The 18,587-nt window shown below is 42.9% G+C and overlaps 1 protein-coding gene and 1 long non-coding RNA gene across 3 annotated transcripts in view; one reads left to right on the top strand and one right to left on the bottom strand.

Moving 5' to 3' along the window:
- The window catches only part of LOC134349413 (dedicator of cytokinesis protein 2-like), a 732,270-nt gene that overhangs the window by 573,100 nt on the left and 140,583 nt on the right, over positions 1-18,587 (top strand). The window contains exon 30 of the mRNA XM_063053680.1: positions 11,913-11,991. Within this exon, the coding sequence (XP_062909750.1) occupies positions 11,913-11,991 (79 nt within the window). The remainder of the gene's footprint in view (positions 1-11,912; positions 11,992-18,587) is intronic.
- The window catches only part of LOC134349415 (uncharacterized), a 194,429-nt gene that overhangs the window by 44,688 nt on the left and 131,154 nt on the right, over positions 1-18,587 (bottom strand). The gene's annotated exons all lie outside the window — the stretch shown is intronic.

Genomic DNA, 18,587 nt, shown 5'->3' with positions numbered 1-18,587 from the left:
TCATTACTGTGGCTTGCAGTGCTTGACTTTATTGAAGAAGTGTCTGAAGAACAGTCACAAGTCTGTTGATTTAGATGAAAACCATGCATCTCAGTATTATATATCTCATTGATCTCACTTTAATTGTCTATTTAAATACATCCCCCTTCCCCCAAGTGTATTCACATCATTCTGCAGTTAATCTATGTCACAGGTCTCCTTCCTTCTGACACACTCCTCTGACCTGTTGGCTTCTGAGCACCTCATTACCCTAGCCTTCCTTCTAGGCATCTAGCAAGTTGAAATTGGCTGGTTGGTGCTTTAATTGGCAATGTAATTTATTCTGGCCTGTCCCCTAAAACCCTCACTAATTTTTATAGATGCACCCATAGAAAGCATTCTTCTAGGGTGCATCACAACCTGGTATGGAAGTTGTCCTGTCCAAGACCAAAAGAAGCTGCAGAAGATCGTGAACACAGCGCAGCACATCACACAAACCAACCTTCTGTCCATGGACTCGCTTTACACCACACGCTTTTCGGAGCACTGCTGCCAGGATAATCAAGGACACGACCCACCCAGCCAACAGACTTTTGTCCCTCTTCCCTCCGGGAGAAAGTTCAGGAGCTTGAAGATTCGTACGGCCAGATTTGCAAACAGCTTCTTTCCAACAGTGATAAGACTGCTGAACGGATCCTGACCCGGATCTGGGCCGTACCCTCCAAATATCCGGACCTGCCTCTCGGTTTTTTTGCACTACCTTACTTCCCATTTTTCTATTTTCTATTTATGATTTATAACTTAAGTTTTTAATATTTACTAATTTTAACTATTTTTAATATTTAATATTTGTAATCCAGTGAGTGTGAAGCGCAGAATCAAATATCGCTGTGATGATTGTACGTTCTAGTGCCAGTTGTTTGGCGACAATAAAGTATAAAGTAAATTCGTCCCCGCATAGCTGGGTGGGTGGCCAAAGAACCAGAGTGAAGCTAATAGGTATATGTAAGAGAATGGGTAACGGGGCAGGAAGTGTGGGAATAGGATTGTTTTAAGAGTCAGTATAGATTCAGTGGGGTAAACTGGCTCCTTTTCAACTCAAGTGTTGCTCCTCCCTCTCCAGAAATATCTGAGAAAAGGAAAAGAAAACAAAAACTACTGGAGGAATTTGACAGGTCAGGCAGCAGATTTAGAAGCAATGGGATGGGTGATATTTTGGGTCTGATACTAGGACTAGACCCAAAATCTTTCACTATCCTGCCTCCAGAAATGCTGCCTGACACGATAAATTCCTCCAGCAGTTTGTGTGTTGCTCCAGAGTGTAGCATTATGAGTCTCCCTTTGATAAAAGGAAAAGCCTGATTATTCTCTTCCACCTCTATCCTTGCAGGTTTTAGATGGTGAGATAGTAATCTCTTCAAATTAATATCTGACTTTGGAATCAATTTAAGAAATCTTGCAACCTTGAAGGGGAAGTAGCCATATCTTCTGTTAGAACTCGCTGGTCATCTTTCTTGGCAAATCAGGGAAAGGAGATTTAGTTTTGCCAGTAGTTGCTTAAAACCCCACTAACAGGTAACATAAGAAACCCTCTACAATTTTGCGTAGCAATATAACAGCAGCCACATTAACTTTAATGGACAATAAATAATTCAGGATTTCATTTTGCAAATATGCAGTCTTAGTGTTTGACTCCTGTGTATTTTAGATTACTATTAAGATGTGCTTACATGCTGATAAAGTGTGGAAGCTTATATCAATCTCCATTATAAATAAGAATGTTGAGAGCAAAGCCTCAACTTTGCTAGAAAGATAAAAAATAATTTATAGACTTTTGCTTTTCACTGTTTATTCAGACAAGGGGTAATTGTTTTATAATTAGTATAAACAGCTTAAGAAGATATATGTGAGAGTTCAGCATAAAGAATTCAAACAATAAAATAGTTACAAACAATAAAACTGTCCTTAAATCCTTCACTGATTAGCTGGCGGTGGTACTTAGACATTTTTAACTTCTCCTAGCTTCATTCTGAGGTTTCCAACTGCTTTAAGAAGACCACCATCATTCCATACCTAAGAAAAACAAGGTAACATGCCTGAATGACAACCCCCTGTAGCTCTGATATCCAGCATCATGAAGTGCTTTTAGAGATCAGTAATGGCACCAATAATTCCAATTTACCAGACAAACTTGACCCACTGAAATCTGACTCATGCGGAGATGGGTCTAATGTATACACCATTTCTCTAGCCCTATTTTCATCCCTACAGCATCTGAGCAGTAAAGACTCCATTGTTAGATTAGCATTTATTGACTACAGTTCCATCTTCATTATTACAATTCCAAGCGAATGAGCTTAAAGCGTGGATCAGTACTTGGAGCTATGAGATGATTCCTGCCCCCGAGCCATTATAGAGACTTGGATGGCTTAGGGGCAGGAATGGTTACTTTGAGTGCCAGGCTTTAGATGTTTCAGAAAGGACAGGGAGGGAGGCAAAAGAGGTGGGGGCGTGGCACTGCTGATCAGAGATAGTGTCACGGCCGCAGAAAAGGAGGAAGTCATGGAAGGATTGTCTACTGAGTTTCTGTGGGTGGACTTTAGGAACAGGAAGGGGTCAATAACTCTACGGGATGTCTTTTATAGACCGTCCAATAGTAACAGGGACATTGAGGAGCAGATAGGGAGACAGATTCTGAAGAGGTGGGACAATAACAGGGTCGTCGTGGTCGGAGATTTTAATTGTCATCTTCACAGAGCAAGGTGTTTAGATGGGGTGGAGTTTGTTAGGTATGTTCAGGAAGGTTTCCTGACACAATATGTAGATAAGCCTACAAGAGGAGAGGCTGTATTTGATCTGGTATTGGGAAATGAACCTGGTTAGGTGGTAGGTCTCTCAGTGGGAGAGCATTTTGGAGATAGTGATCATAATTCTATCTCCTTTACCAGAACATTGGAGAGGGACAGGAACAAATGTTAGGAAAGCATTTAATTGGAGTAAGGGGAAATATGAAGCTGTCAGGCAGGAACTTGGAAGCATAAATTGGGAACAGATGTTCTCAAGGAAATGTAAGGCACAAATATGGCAAATGTTCAGGGGATATTTGCATGATGTTATGCATAGATACGTTCCAATGAGACAGGGAGAGGATGGTAGGGTACAGGAACCATAGTGTACAAAGGCTGTTGAAAATCTAGTCAAGAAGAAAAGCTTATAAAAGGTTCAAAAAAATAGGTAATGATAGAGATCTAGAATATTATAAGGCTAGCAGGAATAAGCTTAAGAATGAAATTAGGAGAGCCAGAAGGGGCCATGAGAAGGCCTTGGTGAGCAGGATTATAGGGAAAATAGGGCCAATCAAGTGTGACAGTGGAAAACTGTGTTTGGAATCGGAGGAGATAGCAGAGATACTAAATGAATACTTTTCTTCAGTATTCACTACAGAAAAGGACCTTGGCTATTGTAGGGATGAATTACAGCGGACTGAAAAGCTTGAGTATATAGACATTAAGAAAGAGAATGTGATGGAGCTTTTGGAAAACATCAAGCTGGATATGTCACAGGGACCGGATGAGATATACCCTAGGCTACTGTGGGAGTGAGGGAGGAGATTACTGATTGTCTGGCAATAATTTTTGCATCATCAATGGGGATGGGTGAGGTTCTGAAGGATTGGAGGGTTGCAGGTGTTGTCCCCTTATTCAAGAAAGGGAGTAGAGATAGCCCAGGAAATTATAGACCAGTCAGTCTTACTTCAGTGGTTGGCAAGTTGATGAAAAAGATCCTGAGAGGCAGGATTTATGAATATTTGGAGAGGCATAATATGATTAGGAATAGTCAGCATGGTTTTGTCAAAGGCATGTCGCACCTTACAAGCCTGATCGAATTTTTTGAGGATGTGGCTAAACATATTGATGAAAGTAGAGCAGTAGATGTAGTGTATATAGATTTCAGCAATGCATTTGTTAAGGTACCCCATGCAAGGCTTATTGAGAAAGTAAGGAGGGCTGGGATCAAAGGAAACATTGCTTTGTGGATCTAGAATTGGCTTGCCCACAGAAGGCAAAGAGTGGTTATAGACGGGTCATATTCTGCATGGAGGCCGGTGACCAGTGGTGTGCCTCAGGGATCTGTTCTGGGAACCCTACTCTTTGTGATTTTTATAAATGACCTGGATGAAGAGGTGGAGGGATGGGTTAGTAAATTTGCTGATGATATAAAGGTTGGGGGTGTTGTGGATAGTGTGGAGTGTTGTCAGAGGTTACAATGGAACATTGATAGGATGCGAAACTGGGCTGACAGGGGGCAGATGGAGTTCAACCCAGATAAGTGTGAGGTGGTTCATTTTGCTAGGTCAAATATGATGGCAGAATGTAATATTAATGATAAGACCTTTGGCAATGTGGAGTATCAGAGGGATCTTGGGGTCCGAGTCCATAGGACACTCAAAGCTGCTGCACAAGTTGACCCTGTGGTTAAGAAGGCATACGGCGCATTGCCCTTCATCAACCATGGGATTGAGTTTAAAAGCCGAGTGGTAATGTTACAGCTTTATAGGACCCTGGTCAGACCCCACTTGGAGTACTGTGCTCAATTCTGGTCACCTCACTACAGGAAAGATGTGGAAACTATAGAAAGGGTGCAGGGAAGATTTACAAGGATGTTGCTTGGATTGGGGAGCATGTCCTATGAGAATAGGTTGAGTGAACTTGGCTTTTTCTCCTTACAGTGGCGGAGAATGAGAGGTGACCTGATAGAGGTGTATAAGATGATAAGAGGCATTGATCGTGTGGATAGTCAGAGGGTTTTTCCCAGGGCTGAATTGGCTAATGTGAGGGGCACAATTTTAGGGTGCTTGCAAGTAGGTACAGAGGAGATGTCAGGGGTAAGTTTTTTACGCAGAGGGTGGTGAGTGCATAAGAGACTCCTGGATAGGTACATGGAGCTTAGAAAAATGGAGGGCTATGGGTAACCCTAAGTAATTTCTAAAATAAGTACATTTTCGGCATAGCATTGTGGGCCGAAGGGCCTGTATTGTCCTGTAGGTTTTCTATGTTTCTAAATTCATCTCCAAACTCCTAATCCTAGGTTTTAACACTTCCCTTTGCAACTGGATTCTTGGCTTCCTGACCAACAGACCACATATCTATGTAACACTGGCACTCCAGAACTCTGTGTCCTTAACCCTTATTCTACTCCCTATGTATTCATGACTGCCTGGCCAGATTCTACTTTAGTTCCATCTACAAATTTGCAGATGACACTACTGTAGAAGGCCATATCTTAAATTATGTTGAGTCGAATACAGGAAAGAGGTAGAGATCCTAGTGATGTGGTGTCATGACAACAGTCTTTCTCTCAGTGTCAGTGAAGCAAAAGAGCCAGTCATTGATTTCAGAAGGGGATGGTGCACATATGCCTGTTTCACTAATGCTGAATTCAAGAAGGTTGAGAGTTTCAATTTCCAAGGAGCAAACATCACCAATGGCCTTTTCTCAGGCCACTCTCAGAGTGGAGGAGCAACACCTCATATTCCATCAAGGTAGCCTCCAACATGATGGATTGAAACATAAAAACATAGAAACATAAAAAATAGGTGCAGGAGTAGGCCATTCGGCCCTTTGAGCCTGCACCACCATTCAGTATGATCATGGCTGATCATCCAACTCAGAACCCTGTACCAGCCATCCCTCCATACCCCCGATCTCTTTAGCCACAAGGGCCATATCTAACTCCTTCTTAAATATAGCCAATGAACTGGCCTCAACTGTTTCCTGTGGCAGAGAACTCCACAGATTCACCTCTCTCTGTGTGAAGAAGTTTTTCCTCATCTCGGTCCTAAAAGGCTTCCCCTTTATCCTCAAACTGAGACCCCTCCTTATGGACTTCCCCAATATCGGGAACAATCTTCCTGCATCTAGCCTGTCCAATCCCTTTAGGATTTTATGCGTTTCAATAAGATCCCCCCTCAATCTTCTAAATTCCAACGAGTATAAGCCTAGTTGATCCAGTCTTTCATCATATGAAAGTCCTGCCATCCCAGGAATCAATCTGGTGAACCTTCTTTGTACTCCCTCTATGGCAAGGATGTCTTTCCTCAGATTAAGGGACCAAAACTGCATACAATACCCCAAGTTTGGTCTCACCAAGGCCTTGTACAACTGCAGTAGTATCTCCCTGCTCCTGTACTCGAATCCTCTCGCTATAAATGCCTGCATACCATTCGCCTTTTTCACCGCCTGCTGTACCTGCATGCCCACTTTCAATGACTGGTGTATAATGACACCCAGGTCTCGTTGCACCTCCCTTTTTCCTAATCGGCCACCATTCAGATAATAATCTGTTTTCCTGTTTTTGCCACCAAAGTGGATAACCTCACATTTATCCACATTAAATTGCATCTGCCTTGAATTTGCCCACTCACCTAACCTATCCAAGTCACCCCGCATCCTCTTAGCATCCTCCTCACAGCTAACACTGCCACCCAGCTTTGTGTCATCTGCAAACTTGGAGATGCTGTATTTAATTCCCTCATCCAAGTCATTAATATATATTGTAAACAACTGGGGTCCCAGCACTGAGCCTTGCGGTACCCCACTGGTCACTGCCTGCCATTCTGAAAAGGCCCCGTTTATTCCCACTCTTTGCTTCCTGTCTGCCAACCAATTCTCTATCCACATCAATACCTTACCCCCAATACCGTGTGCTTTAAGTTTGCACACTAATCTCCTGTTGATTTCTCCTTCCAGTAATTTATTTTTTCCTCCCCCCTCCGCTTGCTCTTTTTTTATTCCCTACTCTGCCCTTTTATCTCTTCTCCTCGCCTGCCAATCACAGCCCCCTGGTGCCCCTCCTTCTTCCTTTTGTTCTGTGGTCCATTCTGCTTTCCTTTTAGTTTCCTTCTTCTCCAGCACTTTACTTTTCCCACCCACTCTCTGCTTTTTAAAGTGGATATCAAAGATCACACTTTTAGAAGAAGGGTATTGTCTTTTCTGAATGTCAATAGTCCCTTGTTGACATAAAATATGATTATTTACTCAGTTTTTCTTCACAATGATCTAGAAAAGATGTTGAATCAGAGGTATTTTGACAAACATTGAAAAGATTACAAAGATTATTGCAACTGACAAATTAAAGCCATTGTTGTTAATCAGTTTCTCGAAGGAAGTATTTTGCATACTTTTCAGAATTTGCCTGCATCGACAGAACAGCTGTTAAATTACTCTTTTGTGATTATTTTATGTCAAATCATAACAACAAAATAAGTCAATAAACTAATGTTTAATAGCTAACAATTTAATATTAGCAAGCACTTTGTCTGCACGTTGATTGTATAGATTACATGGGTAATGTAAAATCTATGGACTCAGATGCTGGGAGTCAGAAATAAAGAAAGAGAAAATGCATCATTTGCAAGTCATGTGTGGAACGTTAAGTAGGGTTAACGTTTCATGTCAATGGCACCAAGATTGAAAGGTCACTGACCTGAAATGTTAACTCTTTTCTCTGTCCACAGATGTTCTCTGAACCGTGAAGCACTTGCAGCAAATTCTGATTTTTAAATATTAAGGGAACTCGGGCTGTGGGGTTACAGTAGGTGATGAGGTACAAAATTATCTATAAACTTAGTGATGAAGTGGACAATGAGGAAGCGGCTCCTTCTATTTTTGTATCGGTGTGAATTATTGTCCTATTAATAAGCATTCATTCATCCAGTGCAACACACTGAAAATGTTGGAGGAACTCAGCAGATCAGGCAGCATATATGGAAATTAATAAACAGTCAAAGTTTTGGGCCGAGTCCCTTCTTCAGAACTGAAAAGGAAGGGGGAATATGCCAGAATAAGAAGGTAGGGGGAAGGGAAAGAGGCTAGTTCAAAGGTGATATGTGAAGCCAGGTGGGTGGGAAAAGTGAAGGGCTGGAGAAGAAGGAATCTGATAGGAGAGGAGAGTGGACTGCAGGAGAAAAGGAAGGAGGAGGGGACCCAGGGAGAAGCAATAGGCAAGTGAGGAGAAGTAAAAGGCAAGAGTGGGCAATAGAGGAAGCTGGGGGCGGGGGGGGGGATTTGTTTACAGGAAGAAAAAAATCGATATCCATGCCATCAGGTTGGACTGTACCCAGACAGAATAGAAGGTGCTGCTCCTCCACCCTGAGGGTTGCTTCATCTTGGTGCAAGAGGAACATTGAGTGGCTTACTCATCTTGACAATAATATGACTGTTAGCCAGTGAGAGAACCAGTGTTGTTTTTTTCTACTATTGCTCCTGTACATTGTTCTGTAGAACCTGTTATCATTAAGCTGGAAAGAGTATAAAGGAGGTGTTGCTAGAAGCGGAGGGCCTGAGTTATCAGGGTTGTGGGGTTATAGGAGTTGGGGGGGTCTTTATTCCTTGGACCACAGTAGGCTGAGAGTTGACCTTATAAAAGTGTATAAAATCATAAGAGACTTTGGCAGGGTGAATACACATAGTCTTTTCTCCGCAGCAAAGGGGAATCAAAAGTTAGAGGGCATAGGTTTAAGGTGAAAGGGGAAAGACGCAACAGGGACTTGAAGAGATCATTAGGTTCGCTGGCAACACAACAATGGTTGGCCTCATTAGCTGCAATGATGAAACAGCATATAGGGAGGAGGTAGAGCAGCTTGTGGACACCTCCTCTTTAGCCAAGAGAGCACAGCAGCATCTCCTCACCTTGAGGAGACTGAGGCAAGCAAGATTACAGCCACCCTCCTTCTCCAATTCTCAGCACATTCTACTGGAGCATCTTCAACAATGTCCTGACCAGCTGTCTCAGTATCTGCTATGAGAATTGCAGTGTATCAGATGGCAAAACCCTGCAACGTACAGTGAGTACTGTTGAAAACATCATCACAATTTCTCTCTTCCCACTCAGGACATATATCGGAAGTGCTGCCGCATACACAGTGCCTCCAGCATTGTCAAGGACCCCCCTCCCCCCATCCTTCCCACAATCTCTCTGACCTTCTGCTATCAGGTATAAGGTACCACAACAGAAGAACCAGGACTGTCAGGCTGGGTAACAGGCTGTTCAGACTGCATTACACCCTGCTGCCACCCAACACACACGTAAGCTCTGTCTGAATACCTCCTCCCCAAACTCTCCAACTCACAGACTCGCACTGGTCAATTTTCATCTCTCATTGCTCCTGGCTATATGTAATACCTCTGATTTAGAACCATGTGCTATTTTATTAATATAGTGATGCTGTTGGGCATTTTTTTGCAGATCCCCTCAAAATGCAAATCTAAATATTAAAAAGTGTTCCCTTAATTACATTATACAATTTAGAATTTCATTTTGCTCTTTAAAATAAAAACTCAGTTGATTAAGTTATGTTCATTGTAATTAACTAATAGGACTTGTTTACATTTTTTCTCTTGAGAGTGTGGGAAAACAAATGATAGCCATTTTTTTTCTAGAGAGTGCAGGATCAAATGAGGTTCAAGAAGTTTTGGAGATGGGCAGCGAACATAGTGGAAGAATATGGTGAAACACTCACAGAACCAGTTTTGGAAGGATAGATACCAATGTCTGAAAATCCTCACGCAGATTATGGTCTCACAGAGAATGTGCAGATAACTTTTAGTTAGCACAAGCATTGGAGAAAGTTTGAATTTTTTTCCTTGGATAGTTCATGGATCTTTTTTAACTTGGACTGGTTCTTCAGCGTAGAACCGTTCTGGTACCATGAGTAAACAAAGTGGATTGATTACGCAACAATGAGCTCCAATGATTATGTGCACCTTAAAGATTGATATATATGCTGTATATGATGGGCCTTGTTCTTTATTTTGTTTGTTATCATTTAAAATATGTTGTCAATACAATTTCAATCTAAGATTATACTGATGTGAGTTAAATTACTGCTTCCTGGCAAACAGTAAGTTTGCACGGGTGTGTCAGGCAGGAAATAGTCATATTTTTCACCATTATTGTCCATGCATTGTAGAGTTATGTTGCTGTTAGTTTGTCTTCACAGTAAGAACTAACTCATTATGAGCCTACAGTGAGAGGATTATATTTACGACTGCTTGTTTTGTTATAATAGAGCCAACAACATTATAACGCCTTACATAAACATGCACCTTGCACATTATGTCAACCTGACAATCAGAGTGACCATGCCACTCAGGGACTTGTGCTAACATTATTTTATGACTGTATATGCTGAATCATAACTGTACGTGCTGTGTGTGACTATATGTACTATCTTTTTCACCTTGGTTACAGAGGAACGATGTTTCATTTAGCTAAATATCAATGAATGATTAAATGACAGTAAATTTGAACTTGCTAAATGCACTCTTCACCACCCTGTCTACTATGCGACTGCTTTCAGTGAACAGTGCAAATGTATTCCCAGGTCCAGCTGTTCCACAATGCTTGTCAGAGACCTACCATTCACTGTGTTGGTCCTACCCTGGTTTCACCCTCCAATATGCATCACCTCAACTTATCTAAATTGAAATCCTCTCTCAATCATTAGGATCTCTTTACATTCCGTTATAACCTGCTTCACTAACAACAAGACTCCTTAATTTATTATCATTAGCAAACTTACTAATCATGCCATCTACATTCATATTAAATTTTTTACATAAATAATGAATTATAGAGGTTCCAGTGCTGAACCTGGAGGAATTCTACTCGTCACAGGCCTCCAGTTGGAGCATCAACCCTCTGCTTCCTATTATCAAGCCAATTCTGAACTCACCTTACCAGTTCTCCCTGAATCCCATGAGATCTAGCCTTCCAGATCAACTTGCCATACTGAAAACCTCGAGAAGATTCGTCGGACACGACACCCCTTCAGAAAAACATGCTGACTATTTCTGATCAGGCCTTGACCATCTAAGTAATGGTAGATCTTGTCCTTTAGAATTCCTATCAGTGAACTTTCATACAACCGATGTGAGGCTCTCCAGCCAGTAGCTCCTTGACCTGCCCTTGCTCCCCTTCTCAAATGGTGGAACAACATTAACCACCTCCAGTCCTCTGGAACTTCGACAGTGGCAAAGTTCTCTATAAGAGCCTCTGTAATTTCTTCCCTGGTCTCCCATGAGATCTCAGGATGCACCTGAATCCCTTGAGATGTTCAATACCCCTTGATTGTCTTTTGCCTTTAACCATGCAGTGGTATTAAACAGCAACCAATTAACCTGTAGGTTTTTTCAGATGAAAATGGTGGAGAAAAAAGTGTAGCACTCATTTATTGTACTCCAAACCTGAACACAAAGCACTGTAAAAATACTTGACATAATTACATCATCACATCAGAGCAGCTTCTCAAAGTGAACCCCAGCTCAATGTTGGAGGCTGTGTATTATGTACATTTCCATCAATTACATTACCCTTTAAAAACTTAGCGGTACATCTTTGCATTTGAGAGCATCCAGGGAAAGTGCACGCAGACAGGACATACAAATTCCAGAAGGACAGAAGTTAGAATCAAAACCACATCCTTCGAGCTGTGAGGGAGCAGCACCAGCTGCCACAGCATGGCACACTTTCTCCAAATGACACTGTTAGCTGCTTTGTACTTTGGTGCCAACCTCTATGAAAAATGTTATCATTGCAAAGACTCTGCACACATTTTATAAAAATGCATTACCAAGGATGATAGTAATTAACAGTATGCAAATATAAAAATATGAAGGAACTTATATAAGTTGTTTCTTGAAAGGGGAAAGGAACCCACAATGGAAAAATCTACCATTGTTAAGCTGAGGCCATCTCTTCTTTTCATCCAAGGTTAACAAAAGGACAGAGAACTTTTATGTTATCTATCTGGGCCACATTTGATCCCTTTTCACATAAACGTAAAGAAAGCTCAGTTCACAGGATTCGTTAAACAACTTGCAAACCTGTAACTTGATAAATCTGGATTAACTTATTGTATTTTTTGTTTGCAGAGTGTTTTTACGAGCTATTAACAAGTTTGCAGAAATCATGAACCAAAGATTCTTGGAGAACATGAATTTCGAGCAACAGGTATGAGACAGTACTCAATATTAAATACATCAGTCATATAGTCATAGTCATACTTTATTGATCCCAGAGGAAATTGGTTTTTGTTACAGTTGCACCATAAATAAAAAATAGTAATAAAACCATAAATAGTTAAATAGTAATATGTAAATTATGCCAGTAAATTATGAAGTAAGTCCAGGACCAGCCTATTGGCTCAGGGTGTCTGACCCTCCAAGGGAGGAGTTGTAAAGTTTGATGGCCACAGGCAGGAATGACTTCCTATGATGCTCTGTGTTGCATCTCTGTGGAATGAGTCTCTGGCTGAATGTACTCCTGTGCCCACCCAGTACATTATGTAGTGGATGGGAGACATTGACCAAGATGGCATGCAACTTAGACAGCATCCTCTTTTCAGACACCACCGTGAGAGAGTCCAGTTCCATCCCCACAACATCACTGGCCTTACGAATGAGTTTGTTGATTCTGTTGGTGTCTGCTACACTCAGCCTGCTGCCCCAGCACACAACAGCAAACGTGATAGCACTGGCCACCACAGACTCGTAGAACATCAGTGCTATCATGTTTGCTGTTGTGTGCTGGGTCAGCAGGCTGAGGGTAGCAGACACTAACAATATGAGCAGAGCCACTGGTAGCCAAGTGCGAGCTCAGGAATGTAACCTGACTGGAAAATGATTAACGTTTTTGCAGCTTAGAGGGTCTTCCACATTTAGAGCTGGCTAAATGTGAAATTATTAGATTTTTACTTCACAAACTTGATGTGGAAGAAAATGCCCTTGACTACTTTACAGAGGTCAATAAGTTGATTAAACCAAGGAAGATCGGTTGTATACTTTGAAATGGTCAGTGAAGTGGATTTTGAAGATAGCTGAGTTTCATACTTTAAGCCAACTTTAACAAATTAATATCTTTAATTAGCAGAAGGGTATGGGAAATAGGGATTTTCCTCCTTCGAGCAAGATAGACCTAGAAAAGATTTAATGGATATTCAGTTATGAAATTATTTGGTTAAGTAAAGAAGTAGAAAACTCTCCATTAATAAGGTCAAAAAACAAAAGTCAATGATTTAAGATAATTGACAAGTAAACTAAGTAAGTTCTGTTTTGCAATGTGAATTGTTACACTCTGGAATGTATGCCTTAAAAAGGTTGGAATCAGATTCCGTTTTAGCTTTTCAGAGGTAATTAGATGTAGAAAAATATTACAGGGTTATAGGAATGTATTTGACTTATTAGATAACATTTTCAAAACTGCACAAAAATGAATGCAGAATGGCCTCCTTTATCCTGTAATATTTTAAGTGTTGTGATTGTTCTTTTTAAAGACAAACGGCATGGGTAAAAACACTAGAACTATTTTACTTACAGAATAACAACAACGGGTTTTGCTCCAGCCCGACCACGTGAGATGAGCTCACCAGCATCATTTCTGGATATGGGTGAACCACCCACATTGCCCACTGGGAAATGAAGTTCTTTATTATGTACACACTTAATATCATATTAACAATCAATGAATAGTTGATTCTCTGTTGATATTTGTAAATATTAATGTCTATCTTAAAAATAACTCATTTAGAGCAGTGGTCCCCAACCACCGGGCCGCGAGGAAACGATATGAGTCAACGGCACCTTTCCTCATTCCCTGTCACGCCCACTGTTGAATTTGAACGCATGTGAGGTCATTACACACACGAGGTCATGACCCACGCGTCATCCATGTCAGCACGGGAAGGAGATCAACTCCTCGAGCTTGCAAATAACGGCGGGCGGAAAAGTATGTTTGACATAACATCTCTGCCGGCATTCCGGATCAAAGTCAAGGCTAAATGTCCTGAGATAGCCACGAAAGCACTGAAAACGTGGCTTCCATTTCCAACATTTTTCTGCGAAGGGGAGTTTTCTGCAATGAATGCAATGAAAACTAAATTGGGGAATAGACTGGACATAAGGAACCCCCTTCGAGTATCGCTGTCTCCCATCACCCCGCGATAGGACCATCTTGCTGCAGGAAAACACGCCCAGGGCTCCCATTCATTCAGCGATATTGGTGTGTTGAAATGATTTTATATGTTCATACGGGAAAATATGTGTTGTGTGTTTAATATCCAAACGTTACTTAAAATGTTATGATGCTATTGACTTACTTGTATAACCAGAAAACAATTACAGCACGGAAACAGGCCATCTCTGCCTTTCTAGTCCGTGCCGAACGCTATTCTCACCTAGTCCCACCGACCTGTACTCAGCCCATAACCCTCCATTCCTTTCCTGTCCATATGCCTATCCAATTTTTCTTTAAATGATCATATCGAACCTGCTTCTACCACTTCTACTGGAAGTTCGTTCAACACTTGCTTCAAGCTTCCCTGATAATTGACTTATCACTATATTCATGCGAGGAAAATATGCGCTGTGTGTTTAATATTAAATTCATTAGGTAAACGCTTATAGAAACACAATTGAGTGTATTAGCCACTTATCACCTATATTCCGGTCATGATTAACACCCCCCCCCCCCACCGCCCCCCGAACAGAATCGCCAAAAACGATTTGGGGGGGGGGGGGAACAGCAGGTATCAGGTCACACATGCGCACTGGTGCCCGCGCAAGGCTTCATGGTCATTGTAGTCTTTCAGGGGTAAACGCAACGTATTTGACTGCTACCCTTGTTCGTTGGCAACCCTACCCCCCGCACCCTCATGGTCGGCCGGTCCGTAAGAATATTATCAATATTAAACCGGTCCGCAGTTTAAAAAAAGGTTGGGGACCCCTGATTTAAAGAAAAAAAGAACAAAGTTGTATCTTACACAGTCTTAGGTCCTCCGTAGTCACTTCACAGGTAACAATTTATTCCATAAAGCCCATCTGCAATTGTCCATAGAAAACAGAGAAGCTAATTTATGCACAGCAAGACCCCACAAATATATAACCTGACAATACCCAGACAAACAACAGGAATTCTGCAGATTCTGGAAATTCAAGCAACACACATCAAAGTTGCTGGTGAACACAGCAGGCCAGGCAGCATCTCTAGGAAGAGGTACAGTTGACGTTTCAGGTCAAGACCCTTCGTCAGGACTAACTGAAGGAAGACTTAGAGATTTGAAAGTGGGAGGGGGAGGGGGAGGGGGAGAGGGAGGGGGAGATCCAAAATGATAGGAGAAGACAGGAGGGGGAGGGATGGAGCCAAGAGCTGGACAGATGATTGGCAAAGGGGATATGACAGGATCATGGGACAGGAGGTCCGGGGAGAAAGACAAGGGGGGGGAACCCAGAGGATGGGCAAGGGGTATAGTCAGAGGGACAGAGGGAGAAAAAGGAGAGTGAGAGCAAGAATGTGTGTATAAAAATAAATAACGGATGGGGTACGAGGGGGAGGTGGGCATTAACGGAAGTTAGAGAAGTCAATGTTCATGCCGTCAGGTTGGAGGCTACCCAGACGGAATATAAGGTGTTGTTCCTCCAAGCTGAGTGTGGCTTCATCTTTACAGTAGAGGAGGCCGTGGATAGACATGTCAGAATGGAAATGGGATGTGGAATTAAAATGTGCGGCCACTGGGAGATCCTGCTTTCTCTGGTGGACAGAGCGTAGGTGTTCAGCAAAGCAGTCTCCTAGTCTGCGTCGGGTCTCGCCAATATATAGAAGGCCACATCGGGAGCACCGGACGCAGTATATCACCCCAGCTGACTCACAGGTGAAGTGTCGCCTCACCTGGAAGGACTGTCTGGGGCCCTGAATGGTGGTAAGGGAGGAAGTGTAAGGGCATGTGTAGCACTTGTTCTGCTTACAAGGATAAGTGCCAGGAGGAGATCAGTGGGGAGGGATGGGGAGGGACGAATGGACAAGGGAGTCGCGTAGGGAGCAATCCCTGCGGAAAGCGGGGGGGGGGAGGGAAAGATGTGCTTAGTGGTGGGATCCCGTTGGAGGTGACGGAAGTTACGGAGAATAATATGTTGGACCCGGAGGCTGGTGGGGTGGTAGGTGAGGACCAGGGGAACCCTGTTCCTAGTGGGGTGGCAGGAGGATGGAGTGAGAGCAGATGTGCGTGAAATGGGGGAGATGCATTTGAGAGCAAAGTTGATGGTGGAGGAAGGGAAGCCCCTTTCTTATAAAAGGACACCTCCCTCGTCCTGGAATGAAAAGCCTTATCCTGAGAGCAGATGCGGCGGAGACAGAGGAATTGCGAGAAGGGGATGGCATTTTTGCAAGAGACAGGGTGAGAAGAGGAATAGTCCAGATAGCTGTGAGAGTCAGTAGGCTTACAGTAGACATCAGTGGATAAGCTGTCTCCGGAGATAGAGACAGAAAGATCTAGAAAGGGGAAGGAGGTGTCAGAAATGGACCAGGTAAACTTGAGGGCAGGGTGAAGGTTGGAGGCAAAGTTAATAAAGTCAACTAGCTCAGCATGCGTGCAGGAAGCAGCGCCAATGCAGTCGTCGATGTAGCGAAGGAAAAGTTGGGGACAGATACCAGAATAGGCACGGAACATAGATTGTTCCACAAAGCCAGCAAAAAGGCAGGCATAGCTAGGACCCATACGGGTGCCCATAGCTACACCTTTAGTTTGGAGAAAGTGGGAGGAGCCAATGGAGAAATTATTAAGAGTAAGGACTAATTCTGCTAGACGGAGCAGAGTGGTGGTAGAGGGGAACTTATTAGGTCTGGAATCCAAAAAGAAGCGTAGAGCTTTGAGACCTTCCTGATGGGGGATGGAAGTATATAAGGACTGGACATCCATGGTGAAAATAAAGCGGTGGGGGCCAGGGAACTTAAAATCATCGAAAAGTTTAAGAGCGTGAGAAGTGTCACGAACATAGGTCGGAAGGGATTGAACAAGGGGTGATAAAACAGTGTCGAGGTATGCAGAAACGAGTTCGGTGGGGCAGGAGCAAGCTGAGACAATAGGTCGGCCAGGACAGGCAGGTTTGTGGATCTTGGGTAGGAGGTAGAAACGGGAAGTGCGGGGTGTGGGAACTATAAGGTTGGTAGCAGTGGATGGGAGATCCCCTGAGCGGATAAAGTCGGTGATGGTGTGGGAGACAATGGCCTGGTGCTCCTTAGTGGGGTTACGACCGAGGGGTAGATAAGAGGAGGTATCTGTGAGTTGTCGCTGTGCCTCGGCAAGGTAGAGGTCAATACGCCAGACTACAACAGCACCCCCCTTATTGGCAGGTTTAATAATAAGGGTAGGATTAGTGCGGAGGGAGTGGAGAACAGAGCGTTCCGAAGGAGTGAGGTTGGAATGGGAACAAGGTGCGGTGAAGTCGAGACGGTTGATGTCCCGTCGGCAGTTAGCGATAAAGAGATCCAGAGCAGGCAGAAGACTAGAGCAGGGTGTCCATGAAGAAGAGGAGGGCTGAAGATGGGAGGAGGGGTCATCGGTGGGGGTGGAAGAGTCCTTGCCGAAAAAGTAGGCTCGGAGACGGAGACGGCGGAAGAAGATTTCTGCATCATGGCGAACACGGAACTCACTGAGGTGTGGGCGAAGGGGGACAAAGGTGAGGCCCTTACTGAGGACAGAGCGTTCTGCCTCCGACAGTTGAAGGTCGGAGGGGATGGTAAAGACCCGGCACGGATGAGAGCTGGGATCAGAGGGGGGAGGGGGGAGGCTGGGGGTGTCAGTGGAGAGGGGAGGGTTGGGGTGAGAGAAAGATGGAGCCTCTGAGTACCCAGACAAACTGTTTTAATGTTATTGTTGAGGGATAATTATTGTGAAAGGATACCAGGAGAAACTCTCTGTTCATATTTAAAACAGAGCGGTAGTCTTTGCAGTCTACCTGAGAGAGATGTTGATGAGGAATCAAAATTGAAGAATGTGCAGAGATCACTCAGTACTGCAGCAAAGTGACTCAAATTGTGTGCCCAAGTTTCTGCAGCAGGACCTGCGTCTGCTACCTAATGCTAACAACATCAGCCTTTACTGATTCATGGCTGTTTTTAAGAACATACGCTGTTAGATTATTTGGAGATTTAACAGTTCTTTGAACTCTGATCTATGCAATCTTCCTTTTATCGTCAAGTTAATGAGGCAAGGTAGGTTGGGGTTGCCCATGTCATCTGGTCATCTGGTTCTCTGAATTGCTCAGCAAAACAGATCACAGAAGGGACATTTTCTCCATGGCGTCACATGCTGGGGATTTTCCTCATAGAACTTTGAGCATCTAATTAAAAATAAATAAGCACATCAAAGCTTTTGGACCAAATAATTAGAGAAGATTACTTCACAGAAAAAGTAACAGAAGGAGAAGTAAGATTTATAGAATAATGGAGAGTGACTTCTTTATGGCATCAGACTTCTAAAACAAAGAGCAGTGTTTCTGGTGAGTAGGTTAGTTGGTTACTGTAAATTATCTTTGGTGTTGGAGAATTGTGAGGGGATATTTTAACTGGCATGTGAAAACAGGTCACAAGGCAATATATAGAGGAATGGGATTGTCCAAGAACCTTTATAGACGTGTTGGGCCAAATACCCTCCTGTGTCAGAAGAAAATACAGAAATATATGATAAATATAACAATGTCACACTTAGCAAGAGCATTAATTGACTGTGTTGTGGAGCTTTCAGATGTGATGTCTTGGGAAAGAATGACCAGAGA

Source organism: Mobula hypostoma, chromosome 7, assembly GCF_963921235.1.
Source record: "Mobula hypostoma chromosome 7, sMobHyp1.1, whole genome shotgun sequence".
Classification (NCBI taxonomy): Eukaryota; Metazoa; Chordata; class Chondrichthyes; order Myliobatiformes; family Myliobatidae; genus Mobula; species Mobula hypostoma.
Note: the sequence above shows the minus strand (reverse complement) of the source record. Positions and strands in the feature narration are given on the sequence as shown.